General features: G+C 34.8%; 1 protein-coding gene across 2 annotated transcripts; it reads left to right on the forward strand.

Moving 5' to 3' along the window:
• Window positions 1-8,807: 8,807 nt before the first annotated feature.
• Window positions 8,808-23,923, forward strand: LOC122178009. Of its 2 annotated transcripts, none has more exons than XM_042867897.1 (4): window positions 8,808-8,985; window positions 17,941-18,288; window positions 19,458-19,561; window positions 22,510-23,923. In XM_042867897.1, the coding sequence occupies exons 1-4, from the start codon at window positions 8,880-8,882 to the stop codon at window positions 22,687-22,689; spliced, it is 738 nt and encodes a 245-aa protein (XP_042723831.1). In that variant the 5' UTR covers window positions 8,808-8,879; the 3' UTR covers window positions 22,690-23,923. The 2 variants fall into 2 exon arrangements, with proteins under 2 accessions (XP_042723831.1, XP_042723832.1); XM_042867898.1 differs by lacking the exon at window positions 8,808-8,985 and adding an exon at window positions 15,593-15,685.
• The last annotated feature ends 4,002 nt before the right edge of the window (window positions 23,924-27,925 follow it).

The raw sequence follows: 27,925 nt of genomic DNA on the forward strand, positions 1-27,925 counted from the left end.
CCTGCATTTGAATTTAAGACACTGTGTGACCAAGAGTGGCTGAAACACAACAATAACTGATAGATTTTCATTATGCCATTACCTTTTGCACTGACAAGTTAAAATCCTAGTGACATCTTTAGTTAAACAAAGTGATAAAAACCTTTCAGTGACTAAGATGGAATTGTAGGGATATAGATTTAGTTAAATAATGATGTGACGCTTGTTCAAGTTTTGAGACAAAAACTTGGGAGATTTATCTTCCTGTTGTTCTGTGATAGTGTATTATTTATACAATGAAAGATTTAGCACTGCTGAATGGCAGTTGCTAAGGAGCACTTCAAACTAAAAGCTCTGAAGAAGACAGGATTTTGCAAAACAATTTATGAGATTTCTATCGATATATTTAGGTGGTAAGACTGATGCATTCAGCTAACTTGGCTGCTCTTCCATCCACAAAAAAAGTAAGGAAAGTTCTATCCCAGTCAAGTGGTTTGAAAAATACCACTCAAATGTCTTCTTTTGAAACGCAACAGGACTACAACAGAATCAACCTGGTGGAAATTCTCCTCTGATTGAAGCCATTCACAAGTCTGCTGCCTCCTGTCCAATGTTTCTTTTTGTACACATTTTTTCTGTGGCTCAGATACCTAGAACAGGGAATCCCCGTCTCTCCAGCCAGCTTCAAAGATTTAGGCAGGAAGATGAGTCTGTTGTAAACAGAACTGGAGACAGAAATCATTTTCTGGGCAGAAGCTCTCCATCTCCTTCTCATTGGAAACACATCCATTTCCCTCTCCCTCTCCCTCACTCTGTTTCTCTGATCTTCCATATTCATGACTTAACAAACACACTAATACTGCAATATGGTCGAAATGACAACCAGTTCAGAATTTTCTGCTTTCAATTTCACAGTGTTGAGATTTCTAACATATATGAAGCAAACTAACAGTGTTTCTATATTAGTCTATTGTTTTTTGTTATCCCTATGAACAATTTCTTACAATAACAGTATTAAAATTCTCTTTAAATTGATATGGCAAGTCACTGTTTTTATTTCATGCTGTTATTATTGTTCTTTGCTTGCTTTTTCTCTGTGTATGTGATTTAGATCAGGTCATCAGCTCTAAAAAATATGCATCCATAACAACAGAGAGCATAGGTAATACATGGGAGCAGGAAAGAGGAAGAGAGAGAAATGGAGAGGGAAGCAAGAACTTTTTGTTTAGCCAGGCATTTTCTGAATGTTACCAAGCTTTTAATGCTACTGCAATGTTCTTTAACTCTACAGTATTTGATGGTGCAATAACAAAGTTTTATGCTGTAAGAGTTTGGGATGGTCTCTTTAATCCTTGGTAAAAACAAAGTATAGCATCTCCTAGATAAATTAAATGAAAATTTCATGCCATACTTCTCTGTCCTGTTCTGCAGTAATGCATATACCAAAAATATACTGGTATACAGTTGCTGAGGTGTTTTTCTCTTTTTCCTGATAATATTCATTGTTTCCAAAACATAAGGATATTTGACGACTAGCAACACAGTCAAGAAGAATTCAAGAAACAAGAGTTTTCAGATGTAGAGTTTCACACTATGTCTCTGGAATTTAACAGCATGTCAGCAGTAAGATAATTACGTACTGTATGTCTTTCTGTATATATGTACATATTTAAGAATATAGGAAGATTTATTTTTAAGGCTTCTTTTTGCATCGTTTGTTTAATCAAATCTGTGCACTAATTTGTTAGAATACAAAAATGTTTTGGGTTTAAATAAGGAACATTTGTTCCTGAGGGCAAATCAAAAAAGACTTGACGCAAGAGTAAGAAATCAGATTGTTTTATTTAAATTTGACTAAAATAATATATTGTGGCTAGTCCTCTTTTCTAATCTAGGTCACACATGAAAATGAAAACTGAAGTATTAACTAATCCAAGTCCTTCCAAATCACAAGACTTTAAGGTGGTAACTGATCAATTTTCAATAGACATCAAAATCATCAAAATTTCAGAAGTACAGTTTGCATCTTACAAACCTTTTTCTTCTTAGGGTTTATTTATTTATTTATTATAAGCAATTCTTTTAGTTTAACCTATGACATTTTTTCTATAGAGCCAGGGAGAAATTAAGACAAATTGTCCACTTTCATGAACACAATTTACATAAAAAGTGAATACTTCCTGGCATACATGTAGGTCACTCCGAACCTTCTGTTTATTTCAGTGGAAGCTACAACAGATATTAAGATCATAATAACAGTATTTTTCTTACCAGTGATAAACACAAGCCTGAATGTTGTGCTTGAAAACTGCATGGCCATCTGGAACATTGCAGTCACCACTGCTGAAATGCACAGCCTACTCATATCCACTGTTTGGTCTCCATAAGTGTTCAGCATGCATTGATGAATTTCAACGGGTGCATTTTTTCTACCTGGAGTAATTAAATTCAATACCTTTGCTTCATTCACACTTCCATGTCAGACACCATTCTGTCAGACTGTCCCTCTGTTGCTATCTGTCACACAGCAACAAAATGTAATGGGATATTAGGCAGAGGTTCAATCTCTACTACCATATTGTCAACATCTGCCTCTGATGTTGTGGGCCAACATAATAACATAGAAGGCATTACTTTCAGAGCAACCTTCTTATTGAGACTTGAATACTTTCAAGGTAGAGAAAAAAAAAAAAAAAAAAAAAGGGGGGGGGGAGAAAAAAAAAAAGGAAACAAAGCACATGTCAGTCTTTTCATCTCAGTTTCATAAAAAGTAGGGTTTGTAAATCCAGGTAGTTGGTATCAAATTCAATTAACTTCAAGAAAAATGAACACTCTTTCTAGTTATTAAAATTGAGTTTCTATGCACAGTCTAAGAGCCCTTATATTTGATAGAAATACCATGCATCTACTTTTGAATAAGCTTCAGAAAAAGAATGTGGTATAAAAAGAAAAACTTGCACAAACAAAATAAATATTTATGAGTCTCTCAGAATTTATATTAAGAAAAATGGTATGAATTTTATAGAAAAGACATAAAACAGAATAGTCAGAGATAGTTTGGATTACCACTCCCTCAAAAAAAACTTTATTCTGCTATGCATCATTGACCTTTGTCAGTTGCATATAGTGTCATTGGTTTTACTAACTATATAGCATAGAGAATACCAGCACAGCCCGCTGAGAGTAGAATACCAAATATGTTAGGAGTTGCTGTAGTCACATGAAAAGTATCCACACTGCTGTTAAGAATGTTACAGACATTGCTGTAGAGTGACTGAAGTGGACAAATCTTATTTTAAATGAGTTTCGCGGTAGCTTGAAAATAATGACTGTTCAATGTTAGAATACTCAGATTATTATTATTATTATTTTAAAAGTTTTAACAGTATTCCTCCCATGTTAATAAATAAATAAATAAATAAACCCAGAAAACAACAGAAAACAAACCCAAAAAACACCATCATCTGGTAATTAAATGATGATAGTATTCTCAAAGGTACACAATTCTTCTAAATGTAGGATTTCTGCCAAGACTGTCTTGGATGTCTTAGATAGCTCTGTAGATGCTGTTTGCCAAGCTGATGTGATTATTCTCTCACTGTTTCATTAATTTGATGTGTGAGAAATAAATATTTGCTGTGCAATTAACCGGAGATTATTATGGTCTAATGGAACTCCTTCATACAAACAGATGTTCACCTTTGAGATGCATAGAAAGTACATCAGCACTTGATAAATAGAATGAAGCTGTGGGGAAAATATTGTGAAAGGCATTTAATTGGTGAACAAAACTGATGCTCGGGTAATAGTTTTGGATTCACTTAATTGTAGTGAACAACAACAAACAACAAAAAAACAGTTACCATATGTGCAAATATGATATTTGCCAAAGCCATGGAAATTGTTACTAAAGGTACAATAAACAAATGTGTTTTTTTGTTTTTTGTTTTTTTTTTTAACAAAAATACTTGCTCCTTTTCTCGGTCTCACATATGTATCTTATACATACAATATTTTGTACTAGTAGATACATTTCTTTATATTTCATAAAACAGGATGTGAAAAAAGACACTAAAAATTATCAGCTGAAAATTAACTAGGAGTCATAGTCTCTCTCTTAAATTCTGCACGTATTCTGTATTCATGCTTGCTAACACTACTCGTTCAAGACTTCCTATAGAACAATCTTTGTAGAATAATTGAACATTGCTTGAGGAACCAACCAAGGAGAAAAAACATTCAATTCAAGAAAAAATAAAGATAGAATACAGGTAGAATAGATTTTTTTTTTTTTTTCAATAGCATGGAACTTTTACAACATAAATATAAATACGTAAATTTAAATCCAAGCCTGTATCCGTATAGATATGAAGAATAAAATGAGTCAAAAAGAAAAAGAAAATGTGTTCCCAGTTCAAAAAGGGTGCAATATGATTTTTTAATATCTTATTTCTGAAACTTATTTAAATATTCCTTTTTTTTTAATTGTTCAAAACTGTTGTTTTGATTTTTTTTTTTTTTTTTTGAACACCAGCCAATATTATAGGAAGTTCCTTGAGAGTCTGTAGATGCAAGAACAGATTTTCCTTAAGACAGAAAAGTAAATTCAAATTGCAGCCAAAAACAAAAGATAAAAAGCCTCATGATTCTTGAGAATCACTTTAATTGCTTTTGTATGGAGATTCACTTGTTAGTTCTGTGAGATAATTTAAAATACCAAGTTATATTAAAATACTGAAGTATGTAATGAATAGGTTCTGAACTTTGATCTTAAGGTTCCAGTTGATACACATACTTTAATATCAATTTTGTTATCAGTGTTCTTCAATATTTCTATGAAATTAAATTGAAAGTAAATAAATGCATTAGAGAAACATTCGGGCTTTAAAGGTCATCATTCAAAAGACAAACCTCACAAAAATTTATGATAGCACATTGTAAACTAGAGAAAGGAAAAGTGTGTAATTCCATTCTCACTGCTCAAAAAGTAAACTCATTTTTCATTAATTCTGCAGTGACTATCTTGTGTCCAGAAGGATTAACTAGATCAAGAAATGCATGTGTGTTAATTTAGTTAGATCTATAGCATGCAGAAAGTTTAAGCAAAAGCTTCTGCTTTGTAAACATTGTAGGAGTCTAGAAAGGTGGCAAGTATCTATTTTTTATACAATGCACATCTAATAAGTGATAGATTAGGTTTGTTCTGTAATGTGCCTAATGAATAAATGGCAAATATGAATGCTGAGATGAAAGCATGAAAATAGAGAAAGAAAATAGTTAGATGAATAATAGAGCAATAAGGGGAAAAAATACTCACTGTACATTCTCACAACAATAGGGCCACAAAGAAACTCAGAGGGCTGGAGCACCTCTCCTATGCAAAGGTTGAGGGAATTGGGTCTGTTTAGCTTGGGGAAGAGAAGATTCTGGGGAATTAACGGCCATCTGGTATTTGAGGGGAGCTTATAAGAAGGAGAGAAACAGACAGGGACAATGGGGGAATGGTTTTAAACTTAAAAAAAGGGATATTTAGGTTAGATTTTTGGACGAAATTTTTAATCAGAGGGTGGTGAGATGCTGGCAGAGCTACCTAGGGAAGCTGTGGTGCCCCATTCCTGGAGGTGATCAAGGCCATGTTTGATGGGGCTCTGGGCAGCTGAGCTGGTGGGGGGTGGCTGTATTCATGGCAGGGGATTGGAAGTAGGTAAACTTTAAGGTCCCTTCCAACCTAAGTCTTTCTATGATTCTATGAATAGAGAAGATGTTCAGCACAATAGCCTGCTTATCACATGCCTTTTCTTGTAAATTCTCCTATTACCAGCCATGAGAGATTCTTCCAGAAATCTCTCCTTAAACAATAGCAGAGAACACAATTAAATGACAGACTTTTATCCAAAGGTAGTTATGGGCATATTATGCTATTTCCCAAATACTTCCAGTAGGTAATTTCATAGTACAGGGAAGGAAATCTAAACAGAAAATTAGTCCTGGATCTCAACATCAGAGGTGTCACAAATTACAAGGCAACTCACAACGGTTGCTGTACTTCTTCTACTTAAAAATACTGGTAGTAGTCGAGCAAGACTTATGTTTCAACTCCAAGTACTCATAACTCTTTTTCCTTGGCGCTTTTTTGGTGTTGCTCTGGGTGTCTGCACACTCCGGCATTTTCTGTGACACATATGAACTGAGTGTGAGCACTGAAAGCTTCTCAGTGAGCAGCTCCCAAGGAGCGTTTCCTTTCCTGGCATTAAGCTTCTCTGATCTCTACCCTCAGATGAGATTATCTACAGCATCACAACTAGGTCTAGAGATGTCAGAAGCACTAAGGAGAAAGACTGCTGGTAGCTGCTCTTGAGAAGTGACAGAGGAGCAGCTTCTTCCATCAAAAATGATATTGCAGTAAGGGATCTTCAATAGCCAGCAGCAGGCAGCAGTGTTTCTACCAGGGTTTTTTGGCTCTTTGTGAGAGTGTCACATTTGGTTTTGATCATGCATCTGAAAAAAGTCAGAAAGAGCAGTAGGCCTGAACACAGCGAAAGTTTCAGCAGTGAGCAAGAAAACTTGATTCAATCTTCTCTATAAAGACACACAAACTTGGCTTAACCTCTACATTAAACCAATGTGATAACATCTTATTGTAGCTTCTCCAGAATCAGAATCTCACTTAGAGACAATTGGCAGAGCATACAGTATTCTCACAGCAACTGTTATAAATGATGCAGTGTAGGTACAAGGATGTGGAGAGTTTAGAGGGAACCTGTGCCTGAAACACTTCTTTCTGCCAAGGGTAAACTTGTGCAAGAATTTGCTATGGCTGTTGCCACAAAATGTTACAGTTTATTACCAGAATGTCTTCACTGATAAAAAGTCTTTTAGATAAAGAAGTTCAGACAATGTATTGATGTTAGGAAATACAACACAGTTCCCTTTGTAACAATATTCTGCCACACAAGACAATGCAAGATTTTGTGACAGAGCCTGTTACGATGAAGTAGCCACAAAACCAATATTTCATCTTAAGGAAAGATAAATCTTTGGTGTCTTTTTAAGCAAACCTATCCTACCAACTCTAAAAACAGATAGTCTAGTTAGAGGTTCAAAGGAATACTTACTCATTTAGGGCCACATGGAGGCCGTGTGGTTTCCTTGGTTAGAAAGGTGTTTCTTTTGAGGATTTCAGGGACATGTCTGTTTACTTTCTGTTTAAAGTTGTTGCCATGGGGATCTATGTACCTCTCATATCTCAACTGCTACTAGTAATAAAACAACAGCTAGGGGCAGACTATTTAACTGAATAAGGTTATAACAGACAGTACTAGAAAACATTGGGGTTGTTGCAGTGATGATCTGTATGGGAACTATTGTTCACGGCCTGAATCTCTGATTGATCACCCGAGGCAAGCAATGAGTCAGCCATGGGAGCACAGGTGAAGGCAATTCACCTGTGCTACCAGAAGGAGTGGAGCCTGGCTCCACCTCTCCTAGACCCATTTAAGTGCTGATTGCCACCAAGGAAGGATCTCTTTCTGGAGATTACTCCTTGTGGAGTTTTACTGTGAACTTACAACATCTGTGAGTATTTCCATTTATTTTGATTATTTTTCCACTGAGATAATCTTACTAAGCCTAACCTCTGTATACCTATTGATTGTACACTCACTGATTGTACATGATCCAAGGAAATACTGCAATGAAAAAGTAGTAAAACATAATTGTTTATAATCAATGACAATAGCATTACTCTAAGATAAATAATAGACAGTGGATATTGGGTTGAACTGAAATTATGGCTAGTGAAAATTTTGTCAAAAGATAGCATTTTGGAAATTATTTACCACCTGTTGACCTGCTTTGGCAAATCATCTTCAGAAAATTTTCCTTGGTCAGCCCGATGTCAATACTTTGCACTGAGAAGAAGATTCTCTTAACATGGATCAAATCTTAACCATTTAACCTCATCTTTCTAGCTCTCAGAGTTAAATTTCACATGTCTATAATGAAAAACATAACTGCATACTTAACAATATTTGAAAAGTTAAACACTTTTCCAGTTTCATCACAGAAGAGAAAATTGAAAGATTAAAAAGCTTAAAACATTGTTTTCCCTTAATACACTGTACAGACTTTTGACCCAGAGGTGAAATTGAACTTCTTACATTCTTCAGTAGTTGATTCTAGCAATTTCAAAATGATCTGTCAGTTCTCCATCATCCATAATACATTTTACACTTGCCTCATTTCTCTCTCTCACTCTTTCCTTCTTTTTCTTTTCTCTTCAAACACTTTTGGGACCATAAGCATTACAATTTAAGTGTAGTGTTAACAGTTTTAAACTTCCTGATCTTATACTTGCTAACTTAACAGTTTCCTCCCATCCCACAAAATAAATAAATAAAATCTATAATTTCCAGCTCAGATGGAAGGTAGACTAGATGATAGTAACAGGTCTGCTAGAATACAGACTTAACTTGGTTTCCCTCAACTACATATACAACTCTGTTCCAGTAGAGGCTACCCATGAGCTTTGGACACCATTAAAATGAAAACTTCAAAAGATGAGAAAAGATTTTTCTCTCACAATTTTACAAATGTTTCAAACAGGAAACAACCATCCCATGCAAAGCACAAAATGAAATTGAAACCTGATAAAGGGAAGAGGGGAAAAATAAATGAAAGCATTATCTACTTTCATCTTTCTTAGTTTACCCACTCACCCCTTGCATGATAAATTATTGACAATGAATTTATCAGCCACCTTTCATTACTAAATATTGTTACAGAAATTTTGAATAATTCCCAATTTTCCTTTTCAATATCAGGATTTATAATTATCAGAAGTATCTTTGCCTCAGTTTCTGAAGCACAAAGATGTTGATGCTACCAGTGATTATCTGCTGATGGAAAACATGTGTGCTCATCACAGACAGAAGAGAGATCCTGCAAGAGAGATAAATACAATCAGCACATCACATTTTCCATTCATCGTTACCCTTCAAGACTCTGGTATGCCTGCCTCAAAGGCTGTATCAAATTGGACTCTGAAACAGTTACCCTTCTATATACCAAAAAAAGATCATGTGATAGAGAATTGAGTTTTCTGCATTCTGGTGCTCTGAAGCATTACATGATGGAGAAAAGTGGAAAGGTTTCCTTTTTGCTTAGTATTGTGCTTAAAACTAGTAGATAACCAATAAATGCTCTTCAGAACGGTTAGTAATGCTGTGAATTTTATGGAGAGAAGAAACATTTGTATTTTTGTTGATTCAAATATTTTTAGGCTTGCCAGAGCGGGCAGTTGTGCATGAGGGTTCTTCCATTACACTGAAATACTTTCATAATGAAACTCCAGTCCCTCTTTCCATCTGAAGATGCTCTAGCAACTGGCTGTTGCTAGATGCATGGGTCGCAGTAACTTCCATTTTGCTGATTGTGTTTGTGAATGAAAGTTGCAGTGGGTGCTTCTGCTGAACTCAGCCACATTGGACTAGATTGCTCCCAGATTGCCTGGGCCCTTAAAGGGATTATTTTACTCAGAAAGAGTCTTAGATTAGAAAGCTAGTGAAGTGTTCGAAAAGAATTAGCCAAGCCAGGACTTTTGCATTTCTACTGCCATTTATTACCTGAATAAACTGAGAAGGGTTTTGAAAAACTCTCCTTTTGGGTCTTGTTTTTAAGTTTTGTCCCTATTGCACTGTGGTAGACTGGGAAAATTAAGCCTAAATACTTTTTAACTCACTGAGGATTAACTCACATGAAAACTGTTTATTTCAAACAGGAAATTTAAGAGAGTGAAAAGGAATTGTGCTAAAGAAAGGTAAACTTTCACCACAATCAAAACAGATTAAAACAATTTTATAAAAGGTAATATTTTATGCAATGCAATGCAAGAAGTCTTGTGTTTTCAGGAGTGGTTTAAATGTAATGTTAAATGTTTATACTGGCCAGCAAAAATGTTTCCTCACAGATCTCAGGGTATCACTTCCAACAAATCTGTTCTTAGTATTTACGTTTTACGTTTTCTCACTTCCCTTTTAATGTTAAAAGAAAAACAAAACAAAAAAACACCTCAGTAGACAAACACTAAAAAGCATTATGTTTAGATATTTTTCATGTCTTTTCTTCTAACCTTAAAAAAATAAGGAAGCAAAGTAAAAAGAGTGAGTTTTATCTCTCCAATCACTGCTGGTAAAGCATTTTCACTGTTTATTTCACAGTATAACACATAAAATGTTTTCTGTTTAATATAAGACCCAACTATTTTACAGTTTTATCTCACATGTAAGAATCTGAATTACCTCCTGTTTGATTGTTTGTTTCCCAGATTGCTACTGGCTTCTCCACAGGGATAGAAGACAGTAATTTAGTTGCTTTATTATTAACACCTGTGGTTTTTCCTGAGCATATGCTATGTTCATAAGAAAGCCATATTAATTTTCAGGTCCTTACTTTCAAGAGGGTACTGTATGTTAGATGACGGTGGAAGATTGCCAGCACTGGAAAATCTTCATAATATTTATTAAGGGAAAAAGAAAAAGTCTGACTGTGGTAGCACAAACTTTCATGAATCACACTGCTAATATAATCCAATTATGAGTTAACTTTATTCTCCAACATTAAAGCTTTTTTTTTTTCTCCTCGATTTTTAATCTTCCTCAAAGGAATTAACAGAAAGTTATTGTTACAAGCTCCAGCTTCTGGATATATGTACAGATATCTGAAGTTTTACGCTGAAGTTTTACTGTGCCCCCAGGACACTCATTTATGTAATTATTTTAAATACTCACTTTTCACTTTTAAGAGTGGAATCTGGAACTCTAGCTTGTCAAAAAACTAGTCAGTTTTCTTCTTCATTTCCTCATGATATCTGGAAAGAGGGAAACAAGCAGGCAAAACAAACAAACAAACAAACAAAAAAACAATTATGTGAATTACAAGGAGTCAAGCAGCCTGTCCAGCTGCAGCTCCTGTCTGGGAGCGGTAGGCTCTGTACCACTTATCTAAAGACATTGAATATGTGTGAGTCAGTGGTTTTACACTTATCTTTAGGAAGTTTTCTTCTTTCTTCTCTGTTTATTCTCTGTTTAATGTTTCCTTACCCTTCCTTTCCTCAAGTTTTCTATTCCTGTATGTGAAATATAGTTTCTGTAGAGATAGAAGTTCATTGCTTGATGTGTCAGTAAAATATATATTACAGTAATGAAAGTAAATGGGATTTAAAAGGCATCAGCATCATGCTCTCCAAGTTGAAGTGATTGTCTTGTTCAACACTAGTCCAGCATCACTGACATAAGTACCAGAGCAACTAGTTGTTCTTCAAGGTACAATTATATTTCAGACTTACATCCTCCCCCACAGGTTTGTGAAGTTAACAGCTATAAACCAAGATCTGTGTAAAAATCTGTGGCTTCATCACTGAACTGATTTCTCAGTGGGAATAGGAAAATCACAAAGGTTTTTTCTTTGCAGTAGCTGCCTTTAGATATCTGTGATTTTAAAGTTTCAATATTGATCTATACAGGATAAAATTGTTCAGTGTTCAATGGAGAAGAGAGAAAAGGAAATGTGGAGAGAGAGGTGAAGATGAAGAGCCAAGAGATGTTTTTAACTCTATAGTAGCTTGATTTATACTGCACACTGTGTTGCTTTCTGAAATGCAGAATTCTACCTTAATACGATGAGGAAGATTTGCAGCTTTCCATTTCTTATGCAAGCTCTGTACAGTATCAGGAAAAAAATATTTTTATTATAGCATTTTTTTTTAAATTGGTTGAGACTTGGTCATGCGCATTAAGACTCTGAACATGTGTGAAGGACTGGTATGAAGTTATAGCTAAATCTCAAAAGCACATACGTGATTAGAGAAACTATGGAATTTTCGCATTTGGGTATATCCAGGACCAGAACACTGAGCTTCTGTATTGACTTTGGCAAAAGTATTTTGATATATTAGGTAAGGCTGCACGAAGCCTGCCAGAATTTAATGTTACTATCCTGCTTGGGTTGTTTGTTAAGCATTTTACTCATATTTGGATCTCTCCATGCAAAATTCAAGAAAAGAAATCCCAGGAAGAATAAGTCATATATACTGTAGACTCCCGTCAGCAGATCAAACGAAATATCCTATAGACTTGAATGGATAATCCAGCCACGCCTCCTTTGATTATAGTGGCAGATCAACCAGTCTCAATATTTTTCCACTCATACATTAAGAATATAGAACCCTCCAGAATTTGAAAGAACATTTCATTGCAAAGTTAAAACCATCTCTGTATATGGACACACCCAGGAGAACAGGGAAGTACTAGCAGGTTCCACATTCCTATGCACGGAAAGTCTCAAATTCCTGATCTCCAACTGTTCAGATTAATCCAAAAGTTTAATATAGCTATCTTCCCCTGTTGACCTGTGTTATAAAAGTCTTTAGCTTTTTATTTATTAGAAACATATTATATTATAGTCTGAGATTAGCTGACTTCATACACAACTGGCTCTAAATTCAACTTGCAAGCTGCAGATCCACTACTGATATACACTGTTGTCAATTTCATCCATACATTCTTATTAAGAGGAACTGTGCAGAAAATTTTGTCGCCAAGTCCAACCAAAAAGATTAATAACTTTTTCAGCACATAGTGGTTAATAAAGAGATATGTGAAAATATTCTGAAAGGAAAATATAGTTGCATTTTTCTTTTTTGGCTATAAGAATTAGGAACAGTTAAATAATTAACCTAAGCTAGTAGTTTTGGTCAAATGAGCCTAAACACTCTTTCCATGTTTCTCTTGTAATTCATCCATCTCATTTCTCTCCTAATTGTGACTGTGGAGTGCCATTAAAGTATTTGCTTTTAGTGTGAATTTCATTTTTGCTCCTGTTTTATTCTGGTAACTACTAGAAGGGATCCTGCATTGTCTTTAACTTTCTAATAGGCTAAACAATGCTTTTCTACGCAGAAACCCAGCAGGAGTTTACGTATCTTCCACTATTTGGGCAAACTGCAGATTTTCTCTCAGGCTTTCAGGAGTCATTGGACTTAAAGTAGCCTCTGCCTGTTTCTCTGTGCTTGTCCTCTCCTATCTTGTACAACTGATCAGAAAACACAGAGAAATCCTGAAGTCATATGCACTATTCTCATGTTGTTCTGGATACAGGTCTGTCCCATCTTATCTGGAGGTCTGCCATCTCCCCAGAGGATCTGCTCTGCTACACTTACCATTAGGAAGTTTTCTATAATGTTTGTAGATGAAATTTATGCTGAATAAGACTAAATGATAAACTGTAAACTAGATGCAAGTTACCCTATTTGTTTAAGGCATGCTAAGGAGATCCTTGTTTTAAGCAGCTGTATATTGTACAGTAGCTACCTTGGAGTAATAGTTGAATTACAAGGCATAAGTTTTTCTTTCCAAACAGCTATATTCATCTGCATTTTTATAGACATTCATAAAATGCTTGATTGCTTTTCAAAGATAAATACTTCCAAATAGGGATTGGTGAAAAGCCATTACTCTTTGAAATTGTTTACTTCTGCCCACATGTTGTTATCTATTTTCATTGCTTCAGTAGAAATTGGCACAAAATTTATTTTCTCATCTCTTTGTGATGCCATTATAAATTTTTAAAACAGATTGCGTATTTGTTTTCCATTTAGAATATGCCACTCCTCCATACTACAACCATAGAGCCGTGACACAGACATGCAGTTACACTCTTAATTCTCCCATTTAACATAGTGAAAATGACACTGCTGACAGAGAAGCTACAGCCTACTAGATAAATCCATTCATATTTTTCTAGTCCTGTAGGACAATAATCAATCAGCTGGAATCTAGGCCTTTTAAAGATGTATTGTCTCTATTATAGTCCTAAAACTAATCATCATTTCTGCAGATAATTAAAAAGATATTTTTAGATAAATGTATATGTTCCCTGACATTATAGCTCAAACTGGCAATAAGAAAAAACACAGGACTGACAGAAGTCTAAATGTGATTGTTCTTACTTGTTGTTATATCTCCGATATTTTAATAGAGCTGATTCTTATTTTTATCTCCATGAGGTGGTCTTGGAGAAGGTCTACACTTCAATCCTCCAGTTTATATTAAAGTTGTACACTACTTTCTAGAGGAGGAGGTTAGAAGGTCATTGTCCATTTATTAACTTGTTTTAAGTTTCAGATCTTAAAATTCTTCCCAGACAGCTACTTACTGTTCAGGAAATATATAAAATATTTAAAGATTCATCTCTTTGCAGTGCTAGAGAGTAAATTCACTTTTTTTTTTTTTTTTTTTTTCTTTTACAAAGACATTTTAATAGTTCCTATTGTATGTTACGAAGTAAAATTTTTAGATTTGACCTTATTTAAGTTCTTCATTATTTCAAATCTTTCACCATGTTTTCTTGATGTTTCACTCACATAAATACTGTGCAGTAAGTACAAAAGTCTTCTCATTTGTCTTCATGAAAGTGCTTATGCCACATACACATCACTCCTACCCTCTCTTTTTGAACATCTTTACCAAATAGCAATAGACTTAAGCATATGCTTATCATTAAGTATCAGCACTGTGGAGGAGTAGTCCTATATCTGTAAATAAGTCAGAAGAGCAAAAGGGAAGGAACTTGATTTTAACGCTTCATAAAATGGTTTTAAGAAATCTTAAGTATCATCTTGAAAAAAAAAAAATTGAAAAAAAAAAGGAGGTAACTTTATGCTGAATGCGAAGTTCAGAATAGAAATGAAGACATAGTCTTTCATAGTGAGTGAGAATGATTAGTCATTGCAGCAGTTAACCACTGAATTTGCAGATGCTCTTCCTCTCGAAGCCGTCAAGTCAAAACTGGATATTTCTATGGAAGTTATCCTTAATCAAATCCAGGCATTCAGATCAGTAGGCAGGAGAGAGGGATGAAACCAAGATTTAATAAAACCCAGGGGTAATGGTGCGGGATAAAATTTAATGTGAGCTGCAAGGAAGTCAGCTGATCTCATGGTCTTAAGTGAATTGCAAAGGTATATGTTAGGACAGAAACCACATCGCCGCCTTTTACACTGTAAGGGTTTTGGCAGCTAATGTTCATGTATGCTGGACTGCATGGTGATTAGTAGACATTCAGTATCACTTCAGCAAAGAGAAATAATATTTATTATGAAATATTTTTGCAGTATGTTATTTTTCTAGCTACAAAGATAGATCAAGGTCATATTCATGTATCTGGTGCTAGTGGCATAAACAGGGCTTTAAGAGCATCACAGGGAGGTGTCTATTGAAAACTTTGCTGTATTACATCATCACTGCCATTAACAATATATATATATGCTTTGTTAAGGTGGGCAGCTTGGACTAAACTCACCACACATAACCGATTCTCCTCCTCTGAGCTGTCTGAAGAAAAATCTCAGAATGGAAAAACAGTCACAATAGAGTTAAGTTTGAAACTACAATATTAGAAGTTGATCTGTTGCAATGTCCAGGATGTGCAATGGCAGAAAGGGAAATAAGTGAGTAAAACCACAAGAACCTCCCCCTAGAAACAAGGTTAAAAACATGTTTTTTGGAGAACTTTAATTTTCAGCTAGGTGTTTGCAGCTGTGCTATTAGGAGTCTCATCTGAGATTTTAAAACCAGTCAATTAGCAATCCCAAAAAAAGAGATGAGGATTGGCATATTGTTTATGATATCTTATCTTGTTAACACTACAGGTAAGTAGATCTTTTGCTGTTGTTTTGTTAACTTTCTAAAAAGAAAAAAGAAAAGAAAAAAAAAAAAAAACCCTACCAAAAGCTTTTATTCCAGAATTCTTCAAAAGTAAAGTAATCAAGAAAGGCAATACTTATATTTAATCAGGGATGAAAGTGCCAAAAATAAAATTTGTATCAATTTTTTGTATGATATGATGAAAATGCATGAGATATTAATGATTAAGCTGAGAATGGTTTTCACTGGGTTTTGGAATGTTGCTATGAGTGTGATGCAGGAAATTTTTTAAGATATTTGCTTTATACTTAAATGAAGAAAGTACTCAGAAAGGTCCTGTACTCCTATGGGTTAATTACATTTTAAAATGGGTTTCATGTCAGATCTCAGAAAACCAAATCCCTTTAAAGTACAACACAAGTTCTTTTTGAACATACATTTCTTACATGTCTTATAATGATAAAAATTCTAGTAAATATAATATATAAAACAAAGGTATTCAACTATTTTAAAACATTATTTTTTTCTGATTTAAAAACATTTGTTGTGTTTTGTAATTACTTTCCAATTTTTTATACTCAGTATAAAAATTCATATATATATATTTGCATATGACAAATTGCTTCATTTCAAAGCAGTTCCATAAATATAACATAATTTATAATGGAAATCTGATTTCACCTTCTCAGAATGAAAATGACTCAGTTCACAGAATTTTAACATATTTCTCTGAACATGAGAAATATCTTTACATTAGATGAGAAATTTTTTTATCTGTTTAAATCTTTATTATGACATCAAAATTGAGCTTTTCTTTAACTTATTTCTGTTAACTGACTACAAAGGGAGAATAGGGTTGTGTTGGAGTTTCAACGTGATTATTTAAAGTTTAAATAACTGACTTTGAAGCAGACCTGTTATCTACTAGTTAAAATTTTGAATAATTTAGGATGAGACTCAAATGGAGAAAAGGTTTAGTCATGTAAGTTGCTAGAAATTGTGAGGTGTCACTGCTAGCTGATCTGATATGGGTATCAAGTGGGTATCTGATATGGGTATTCTGTTATTCACAAAAATTTCCCAGTGTTCATCCTTATGGATCCAGAGGATTATCAGACAGCTGGAGCACCTTTCTCTTGCAGAAAGGCTGAGGGAGGTGGGCTTGTTTAGCCTGGAGAAGTCTCCAGGGAAACCTCATTGTGGCCTTTCAAGATGTAAAGAGAGCTTACAACAAAGATGAAGATTTTTTTACCAGGGGCCTCTTGTGACAGGTCAAGGAGAAACAATTTTACTCCGAAAGAAGGTAGTCCTAATTGAAGAAACATTTTGTGATAAGGGTGATGAACAAGCACTGGATGCTTAGAGAAACTGTGCATGTCCTATACCTGGAAGCGTGTAAAGTCAGGCTGGATGGGGTCCTGGGCAGCCTGATCTGGGGCGTGGCAGCCCTGCCCACAGCACACGGATGGAACTAGATATCTTCCAACCCTCTGGCAGAGGGAGTAATTAAATGTATTATCAGCTTAACCTTCAGAATTCTTTCCATTTAATACTTGTTCATTGCAATCTAACTTTAACTGTTTTTTTTGTTGTTGTTGGATTGTTCTTTTTTTTTTTTGTACTTTACCTGCTCATGGCACAGTAATAGATGTGCTCAGGCTTACTTCCAGTCCTTTACCTCATTGTTGTCTGCACAACAGATATATACAAGAAATCATTCTCAAAATATCCATTATTCTATGGATAGAATCTTCCATAAAGAAGATCTTCCAGAATCTTCCTCATCCTTCTGCTTTAGTTCTATATGGTTATTTTATTTGCACACAGTACTCACATAAAATTTTATAAAGAATTTAAAAAAATAAAATTAAAAACCAGCAAAGGACCTAGATATGATGTTAAGAATTAATGAAGCTGAAAAATTATGGAAATTCAAGACTTGTATTGACATGGCATAGAAACAAAACTTTTGGCATTGTACAGAAAATATGAGAAGTGGTGCATGTGGGTAAACTTGAATATTCTTCTATTTATTTTAATACAAGAATACAATATATTACTGCAAAAATTTTTTCTGCTGTATTCATTTCATTTTTGATTTGTACTTCATTTAGTTATAATTTCATTTCCTTGTTTGCAATTATTCCTGCACAAAACAAGTTGCAATCAAATATTTAAATAACAATGTATTGGACTAAGAAGAATATTACTAGAACATTAACCTTCCTTAATAAATGTGATAATTAATTATTAATTACAGCTAGCAGTGGGCCAGAACTCCTGGTTTTGCAATACCCCGAAGATGCCAGTGTGCTTCTTAACTCCACTGTGTGGATGTTCTGTGTCTTTGAATACCCCAAGGAGGAGAATGAGGAGCCAGTTGTGTACTGGAGGAAGGGCCCCAGCTGTGACAACCAGCAGAGTCTTCGGTCAAGTTCAGGAGCAGGAAGGCCACGCGTACACATTACCAAGGACATATTCAGGGGATTCTCTATCTTAAAACTGAGCAATGTTGACAAGAATGACAGCAACTCATATTTCTGTGATGTGATACTAACCCAGAAAACCCATGGCAAATGTGGAAACGGAACCAAGCTGACAGTGCACGGTAAGAGGTATCTGATAGTCAAAGCAATTGTATTAATGGATGCAAAGTGAGTTAAATATTCCATCAGTTTTACTGATTTCTATTCTACCACTCAGTGCTGTGAGAAGAAGGATGGGGAAAAAGCAATCTACAGTTATGATCTGAGAATCTGATTGTGAGCAATAAAACATTGATTCAATAATCAATACATATTATATACATAAAACATTTTGTGTATTATAGTATTTGGGTTAATCTTCTATATTAGTATATACATTATATATTTAGAATACAAAATATTTTTTTTCTCAGTATTATCCACAAACATTTACTGAGACTTTGCTCCATACAAAAATAAAAATCCGTGACATTCACTTTTCATCGTTTTCCTCAGTCCTTGTGTGCCAGCATTATTGTTTTGAAGTATGCAATCTGTTCTTTAACCTCCAGGTTCTGAAAAATTAATAGTAAATTAAGAAATGTGGGTGATTTTATGAAGTGTGTGTGAGAGTAGGGATATGCAGGAGCACGAGATTCTCTCCACATAATTGTAAAATTATTTTCAGCACTTCATAACTCTTCTCCTAGCCTCAATTTATATAAACAATTTCTGTAATCCTGAAGGGGACAATTACCTCAGTGACTGAGGTAAATAATTCTGGAGGAGGCAAGTTTTTTGCTTGTAGACTTGCAGGCATATCTGATTAGTGCATGCTAAAGGCTACAAAGCATCTCTCTGTTACTAGATTTCACTTTATATGTAATAATTTCCCAATGCAGTTCTTCTGAATCCCTAAAGAAAAACAGCTGTCAATGAATTCCTTCTGACTTTATATACCATACCATATGTTTAATTTATTTATTAAAAAAACCCAAAACATATTTTTCATCATAACTTAAGTATGTGCAATATAATAAAGATGTTTTTGGATCACCTGTGAAACTTGTTTACTATTCATTTTATAATTAGCTCAGAGCAGTTTAAAAAAATCATCACTGAAGTAGAAAGAAGACAATAGTTCCTTCATGAGAAGTATAACCTTTCAGTCCAGAAAAAAAGAGAAATAAAATGTGATAAAGACAACTGTGCTGACTAGTCAATCTTCACTAATCCTTCAGATTAAATCATATCAGAAAAGCAACTATTTCCTAATTTTTCAAATACTTAATTTTCTTCCTCTTCATTTCAGATTTCACGTGCAAAAACTGTGTAAGATCAGAACTGACCTGGTGGTGTTGGTTCCTTCTTCTCGGATACACTCTCTTTGTCACCACAGTTATCATAGCTTTTGGTGTAAGTAACAACTTCAGAAATAAATACTACAGACCTAAAGATGGGTGGCATCTTTTAATGGAAAGACACTATGAGTAAATGAAAGAAAGACTGTCATGCAGCTATGGCAAAGTAAAAAGTCTGTCTCTTTTCTGTTAACCAAAGATTTAGAGGTAGAATCTCCTGTATTTGGATATTTGAGGATATGACCATAAAAGAAAGCTCTGGCAGTGGAGATACTTAGAAAAGTAAAAGCTACCATTTTCAAAGCTTGCTGAAGAAGCTATTCTTGATGTTGCTGAATGTTACCAAGTTTTTATTTTCACCTGGAAATGAAAGATAATTTAGAAAAAAATAATTTCTTAAATGATTTGCAGTTCAAAACACATCCTGCTTCCTCCATACTTTCGGGCTCCAGCTCCTAATTTCATGTGCTCCACCAGGCATACATTAATGTCTGGTTACTTTACACGTGTTTCAGCCAACCAAACAGTTACGCCAGGGCTTTATGCCTTCTCCCACCCACCAGTTGGGATTGGTCTCCACCTGACGTTTCCTTAGCCAGCTTTGACAACTAGAAAATACTTTCCAAGAGAAGAAAATATTTTTTGATACAAAATTGTCTAAGCCCAGAGTGATTTCTTATACTTCCCACGATACTTCAGAAATCTTTTCTCTTTCCTAGTTGTGGATCTCTTCCCTATCTCATATCATTTTAATCAACCTCTTCTTATGGATCCAAAAACTAAAAAGATAGGTTTCAAATAATAGTTCCATTTTGGTCATATTTAGGAGTACACTTTATGTGAAGGAAACCATTTGGAAGGAAATGAAGCTGAGCTGTGCCATAACATGATGCAAATTAGAATCTCAGTCTCTGAAGGCATGGACAGTACTAAAATGGGCTCAACTTATAATTACAAGGTCCTTAATTGCAAACGTATAAGATAGTAAATTAAGAGACCTAAAAAGTTCCTTGTTCATCACCAGTAACCTCTCCCATCAAAAACCATATTTTAGAGTTCCTCAGAAGTTAAGAGATGCAGGCTAAATTGGACCAAGAGGCAATAGGTAACTAATTTAACAGGTTCTCAGCTTGTACAGTTAAAAGGGCCATTTAAGTGTTGCTGAAACTAGAGTTATAGCAACAGCTCCCTCTCTGCTGATTTCGTTACTAAAAGATTCAGCACCATTGACAAGTTATAAGACCTACGGACACTTATGGTATCTGATTGCCCTTCTGGGTCAAGTAAAGTACGGGTTTTGTTTTCCTTAGAAACAAGTTGTTAAGTGTTGTTACTTCAAAGCCACATCAAAATCAGAAAAGTTCACACAATTCAGGCAGTAAACAAACAAAATTTGCTAAGATACAATAGCAGTAAAGTCTGTCAAAATGCACTTCTGCATCTGAATATGCAAAAAACAGCCAAATAAATCTTTCCTAAAATGAGTCACTGTGAGTACAATCAGTAGTAGCAAAATATACCAGGTCTGGCAGGGATGACTTTCACTGAAAAAAACTCAATGAAGAATTGAGTTTATACAGTGCTATGTTTTGGATTTGTGGTTAAAGGTATTGATAGCATACCAATATACTGAACAGCGTTTGCATGGCATCATCAAGTTATTTTCCATTTCTCAGTCTGCTTCCTCAAATTGGTGGCTGAGGATGATCAAGTGGCTGGGAGTGAATACAACCAGGATGACTGGCCACAGCTGACCAAAGGGGATATTACACCACATAACATTGTGTTCATCAAGAGAATCAGGGGTAGAGGAAGAACAAAGGGTTTTTGTTGGCTAAAAAGATGACCATTGCTCTCTGACTGGCTTTGCATTGGTCAGCTGGAGGGAGGTGGTGAGTGATTTCCCTTGCTTCATTTAGGACTTTTTGGTTGTTTATTTTCTTCCTCATTCCTTCACCTAACAATGCCCTTGCATTGACCTGGGAGATTTCTCATTTTTGTTCTTCTTGTCCTTTCCCATCCTGCTGGGGAGGGGGAGGAGAGTGAGCAGCTTCATGAGTGTTTGGCTGCTGGCCAGGGTCAAGGCAGCACAGCAGCTAAAGTTCTCTTAGCTGCTAACATTTTTGAAGACACTAACATTTTTGAAGTCAGGGAGTCTATAACTTCTTACAGGTCATTTCTTCACTAAATGACAAATGTGCCATACTACGAAAATGTGTATAGTGTCAAAATCAGAGTGTGAAATAATGAAAGAGGTACTAGATCACTCAAAAGTCCCTTGGCTTTTTGACACTTCTAGGCCACTACTTAAATTTGGTGTGTCAGGGTTGGCTGAGCACTTCAGGTACCTTCTGGAAGGAGCTGCTATCTCAGGAAGAAGTCACACTTGTCTTTTCTTAGCTTAAATTTCTCTTGTATTTCTCCTCACTTTTGTCAAACTTTCTTTCTGTGCTTCAAAATCAAGACTAGGGCATAAGAATGTGCTATTCCCATGTAACATGCATGAAAATTGTACATATTTTATGTGGAAGCCATTAGAGCTGTCAGTTATGGATTCTCCCCAAAAGAAGATATCTATCCCATCAACTCTCCAGAATGATCACTTAAGCTACATAAGAATACAGGACAAATTTAAAAAAAAAAAAAAAAAACACAAACCTCTTTCACCCTAACCAAGTTGTTTGTTTAAATAAAATAAAAGCTTTTACGCACCTTAAAAGATAGTACCATGCATTGAAGAAATATTAAATGAAAACACTGATATAAAGTCAGACTCACATTCTACTTCTTGAATACAGTGAGAATTACCCTTATGCCACTACCTGTAAAAATCAGTTCTTCAGTGTTTTATTGAGACTGTGATATGCAACCTTACGAACAATTCAGAATAAATACTCATCACTATGTTAGTGAAGTAAGGAATATATTCTCTGAAAAATGAGGTATCTAGTGGAAAAAAAAAATTAATAGCTTAACAATATATTTTTTGGAATATTGCAACAGATTCATCACTGCTGTAAAAAGTGGAAGAACGATTCAAGAAATACAGATAGCAGCACTACCTTGCCAAGTGAATGGATTTATGAGAAGCCACCCAAACCTGTTAATAATGGGTCTAACCAAGAATATGAAGATATGTCACTAATAAGAACTTTCAGTCACATTGAGAGGAAAGTGATATGAAAAACAAGCCTCACAGTTGTAACTGTAATGCTATGAGCACATGAATGATGTGTACTACTTCAGGATACAGAAGAAACATACACACAAGTCATTCTGTGAACTTGGAATCTTCTTTGTTCAAGATGTTTTCATCTATTCATGTATTTACTTCAAAAGTAATGAAATCAATTCTCTATGCAGCTACAAATGCAATGATATTTAGAGTGCACAGCTACCACAAAAACAGTGATAGAGCTATTAATATATTAATATTTCAATGCCAAGAAAGCTAATCATGTATGCTGATATATTTCTTTTTCCATTTCAAACTCAAGGACATGTAGAATTTTGTTTTTATCTGAGTTAAGACAGCTTCTTTGCTTCATCAAAGCAACGGCAAATTCTGTACTACAGTACCTGTCTGTTGCTGAGATAAATTTAAAAAAAAGATTTTGTCATAGAGGAGTTTCTCCTGATGTAGTGCCTGACCTTATTTCCAGCTCCTTATCCTGCCCTCATATTTATACATCCCTGCAACTACTACTACTTTTGGCTGTGTAGCCACCTATGCTACTGATACAGTGCACATTTGTACATGCCTCTCTCAAAAGAATGAAAATACTGAATATGTTTTTAATAGTTACAATTTCTGAAGAAAACATAATAATTACTGATGAAGAGCTTGACTTTGTTGTTCTTCTTCTGGCATATCTAACACAGTGTAAGCTATTTGGATTAAAAATATCTTTAAAAGTTGTTTTAAAGTACTTAGGATGCTTTTAGAGTCCATGTAAACAGCAACAATAGAATTAAACTTCATAGAAAGAGCTTACCATAATTTGCATAATAATCAAGTGCTCAGAGAAAGTTGTGCCTTGGAATAGTTATGTACATGTGACTTGAGAGAAGTTAATACTTTAACAAACTCTATTTGAGTTATTGAATTTTTCTCTTTTCCACAAATGATTAAATATTACAAGCCGAGTACTGTGCATCAAGATTTGTTTTTTTTTTTAACACTGAAAATATAATTATGAAAGGAAAATGTTCATAGGCTAAAATGCCAGAGATTACAGCCTTATACACTATTAATATAAAACAAAGAGTAAGCTCTTTTTTACTCAAGGGGGCAATAAGTCACAGTTAATATTCAAGACTGTACATTATGATGTGGATGCACATTGCTAGTGAAGTTCAGCTTTATTAGTAGAGCTTTATCAGTAAAGCTTTATCAGTACTGCATTCTTCTAAAATATTTGCCTGTTCTGCAAGTAAAAATACTAATTAAAACAGTTTTAAAAACTGAGATTTGACTCGTTTTCTTGAAAGTACTTCTGATTCACTTAGAGACGGTTAAGTATTACTTCCAGGACAGACAAACAATGCTTGTGCATTTGGAGAGGCGGAGAGCAGTCATGAAGTCATGAAAAAATCAAATAATTTTCTTAAATTTGATAGCAGGAACTAAATAATGGTCTCCCTCACTCTCCTCTACTCAAACTGGGTTCTGAGTGCATCTTCAGTCATAGATATTCAGGTTTCCAGATTCGGAAATTTGAACTCTAATTTGGGATGAAAATATGTAAATTTCCAGAGAAACTAGCTTCTCAGATGCACCTCAGACTTCCTATGTTAAAAATCTTTAAAAAAAAAAAAAAAATTGTTGATTATAAAACATGACCAACCACTTCTATTTAAAATTTTTTTTAATTTTATTTTATGTTTTTAATTACCTTAAATATTAAGGGATCTTTTATGTATCTTAACATGTAGCTTTAGAGAAGATCCTTTATGAGGTGTGAAATCCACCTTAAAGGAAGATGCAGTCATATGAAGGCAGAAGTCAGTGAACCAGAGTTACCTTCAAGAAGCACAAAAACGTTAATGCATTCAATGGAACTTTCCATATCTTGCATTTTGGTTTATTCTTAATCTAGCAGACATAACCACAGGGCAAATGCCTTTCAAGACATCTCATTCAGATAACAGGTATACTAGAATGGGACTGTTTTCTTTCCACTTTACAGCACTGCTTCCATTTCAGATCAATGGTCCTTCAAAATTGTCAACACGGTTTTTACACTTTTTCACATGCTTCTTAGAAACACCAGAGCTATTTTCTATGTAATGTTTCCTAATAAGTTGGAGTTAACGTTCAAGTCAGAAAGGTTAAATATTCCAAAGTTTTGTCTGAAAACAAATAATAGGGCATATGTGCTACTATCTAACACCAACAGCATAAGGACAGTAAAAAACCAAAATCATTATTTTCTATGTAGCAGTCAGCAAATTTTTCGTCAGCAGGGCTGAATCCAGAGTCAGTTTAGAACACAAGAAATTTTTAGTAACAGATATATGAAAAATTACATTTTCTAATTTATACTTTAACACATATATAGTAGTGTAAGTAACGTTAAAATTTATATGCAATTCTGATCGTACAGTAAATTACAGAATCAGAGAACTATCACTTAGAGGAAATCTCAACAGCTCATTTAGTCCAACATCTGCTCAATCAGAGCCTCCTAAGAGCAGGTTGTCCAGGTCCATACCCAAGCGACTTCTGAAGATCTCCATAGGAGACTCCACAATCTCTCTGGGGAACTCTAGCCTCTGTCAGTGTTCCAGCATCCACACAGCACAGACGTGCTTTCTGATGGTCAGAAAGAACCTGCCGTATTCCAGCTTGTGCCCATTGCCATGTCACGACACTGACCGACACTGAGCAGAGCTTGGATTCATCTTTATCATTCCTTCCCATCACCTATTTATACTCATCTAAGATCCTCATAAGCATTTTTCTTGCTGAGCTAAACAAATCCATAAATCTCTGCCTCACCACGTAAGAAGGATGTCCCAGTCCTTTAATAATCTTTGTGTGTCTGCAGTGGACTCTCTGCAGTAAGTCTGTATCTTGACAGCAACCACGTATCAGCAGCATGAAGGCAGAAAATAGATACGAGTTTTGGCAAGTTTGATTTCCTTCAACTGCTTAAGACACTAAAAACCTAAAAAGTTAAACAGCCTACTTACATAGTAAGTTTAACAGAAAGTGAAATTCTAGCAAGCACAAATTATGCTTTCAGCCATACAAGGACTTCAGTTGAAACACCTCTAACAGAAAATGAACAGAATCTGTTTAAGAACTTAGGATTTATGTTTCTTTAGAGCATTATTTTAAAGAGGAGAAAGATAACTTCTTATTACCTTAGGTCTTTGTGAAAAATGTTAATAAAGTGGTCAGAACCCTTTCTTACTACAACAGATTTATGATGCACTAACAGAAAAATCTAGCTATTAGTCTGCAAAATTAGCCAGAAACTGCAGAACTTGCAATGTGGTTTAAAACAAAGCAAAAGCCACACACTCACACACACACACATACAAACAAACTAAAGTAAATTGGCTTCACATAGAAAAGCTAATATTCACTTCTTGAAAACATAACTGCTGATAACAGAAAACAAAGCTTAAGAGGTTCTCATTTTATTAGATGTTTCCCTTTGAAACAGAACATATTTAATGAATAAAGATGCATACAAGTCATTGTCCGGTAAGACCATACACAGGAGAGATAAAGAAAAACAAAACAAAAAAAGGATTAGGTTAGGAACACAATCAGCAATATTTATGCACAACTAAGAGAGCTAGGGCAGGGAAGTGGGAAAACATGGCACTACTGCAGATGAAGAGATAGGTAAGAAATTATTTGAAAGGGATCAGACTGCTGTTAAACCAATGGATCTGAAGGTACCTTAGTCTTTCTAACATAGAAGTAGCTTTTGCAAACAAATCCAGGTTACCTCTCCTTTGTGTAGTGGCAAACTCTGTGCACATTCCACAAAAATGGAAGCAATATTCACCACATTTGTATAATTCTGATTATTTTTGCAACAGAAATTATTATTTTGTCAGAGATATTAAAAGATTTGAGTTTCATTAAATAAATAGAAAACAATTATGATCAATTTGCACAATGTTGGAGAAAATACAGAAGAAAATTAATTTGGCTTTTATAGGGTATGTCACTATTGTAAAAGTATTACGTTATTTGGAAAAGAAGATTCTCTTAACACACCACCTGAAGTTTTCAAGGTGGTACAGTTTGAGTAAGGAGGAAATAAAATGGGTGACATCACAAAGCCTGAATGCACAGTAGATGGTTTCCTCTATGAAACAAAGAGATTACAACTATTCTGATTTAAAACAGCAAATGCTTCTGTTAACTGATCAATAAACATTTTATTTCAACGATTCAAACATTGTTGGCTGAGAATGAAACATTTCTGAATGTGCTCTACCATGCTACACTATGTTCAAATTAGCAGCCTTAAGACAACAAGATTGCATCACTTTTCTTTTTTGCTATCTTTTATAAAATGCCACTACCTGGAAAGTCTCTGACTCCTGCTTTTCTCATTGAACTTTTACATCCCAAGATAAATAAATTAAATAAATAAATATTTGTACTATAATAATAAGCACTTCTAGATCTTTCCTTTGCATTGCTATGATTTTATTCCTGCTGAAGAGCATTATGTTATCATAAACATCTGAAGGTCAGTTTCTAAAGAACTGAACACTGCCTGGGGCACTTAAAGCTCAGTGTATAGGATATGGCTTATATTCCTGTATTAATACATACAGAAAGAAGCCAGGTTTTAATAAACTAAAGAGCATATCAAATTGTGACACACAATGCTCAAAAGCAACACACGTTATCAAGAAACAAGCTTTACATTTAATAATATTAACAGAGAGCTCTTACAGAATGGCATGCAGGTAAACAAGCTTTGTACAGATTTGCTGAATATACGTAGCTCCACGACTGCTCAGGAAGCTGTAGCGCTGGTTCTGCTATTTCTGAATGCTCACGAGTAGCTCCAAGCCATCAGAATGCTACATGGAAAAGGAGATTCTGCCATAGTACCAAAATAAGTATTGAAATTGAATTACAATTTCAGGCTACAGCAAATCAGTTTGCAACAATCTTTTAATAGCATTATTCACTATTTCTATCTATGTTAAAAGTTCTCCTCTGTGTAAGTAAGAATGAAGGCAAGCAAGGCACAAGTGTCTTTGTAGCATCAAAGCATTTCAGCTCTACCTGTAGAAATGCTGTCCTACATATCTGGAGTCCTACGTATCTGGAAATCATATTCTATTTTCACTGCAATACAGAACTTCATGCATCTAAAAATGTTGATGCAAAGCATTATTATTTTTTGTAGCAAAAACAGCAACAGAATTCAATCCT

The sequence above is a fragment of the Lagopus leucura genome, unplaced genomic scaffold (assembly GCF_019238085.1).
Source record: "Lagopus leucura isolate 7727_CA_CO unplaced genomic scaffold, USGS_WTPT01 Super-Scaffold_100001, whole genome shotgun sequence".
Taxonomy (NCBI): Eukaryota; Metazoa; Chordata; class Aves; order Galliformes; family Phasianidae; genus Lagopus; species Lagopus leucura.

Coding starts and splice junctions, on each gene's coding strand:
- LOC122178009 (XM_042867897.1), top strand. CDS start 8,880: ATGGAAAACATGTGTGCTCATCACAGACAGAAGAGAGATCCTGCAAGA. Junction 8,986..17,940: donor CGTTACCCTTCAAGACTCTG/GTATGCCTGCCT, acceptor TATTAATTACAG/CTAGCAGTGGGCCAGAACTC. Junction 18,289..19,457: donor AACCAAGCTGACAGTGCACG/GTAAGAGGTATC, acceptor TCTTCATTTCAG/ATTTCACGTGCAAAAACTGT.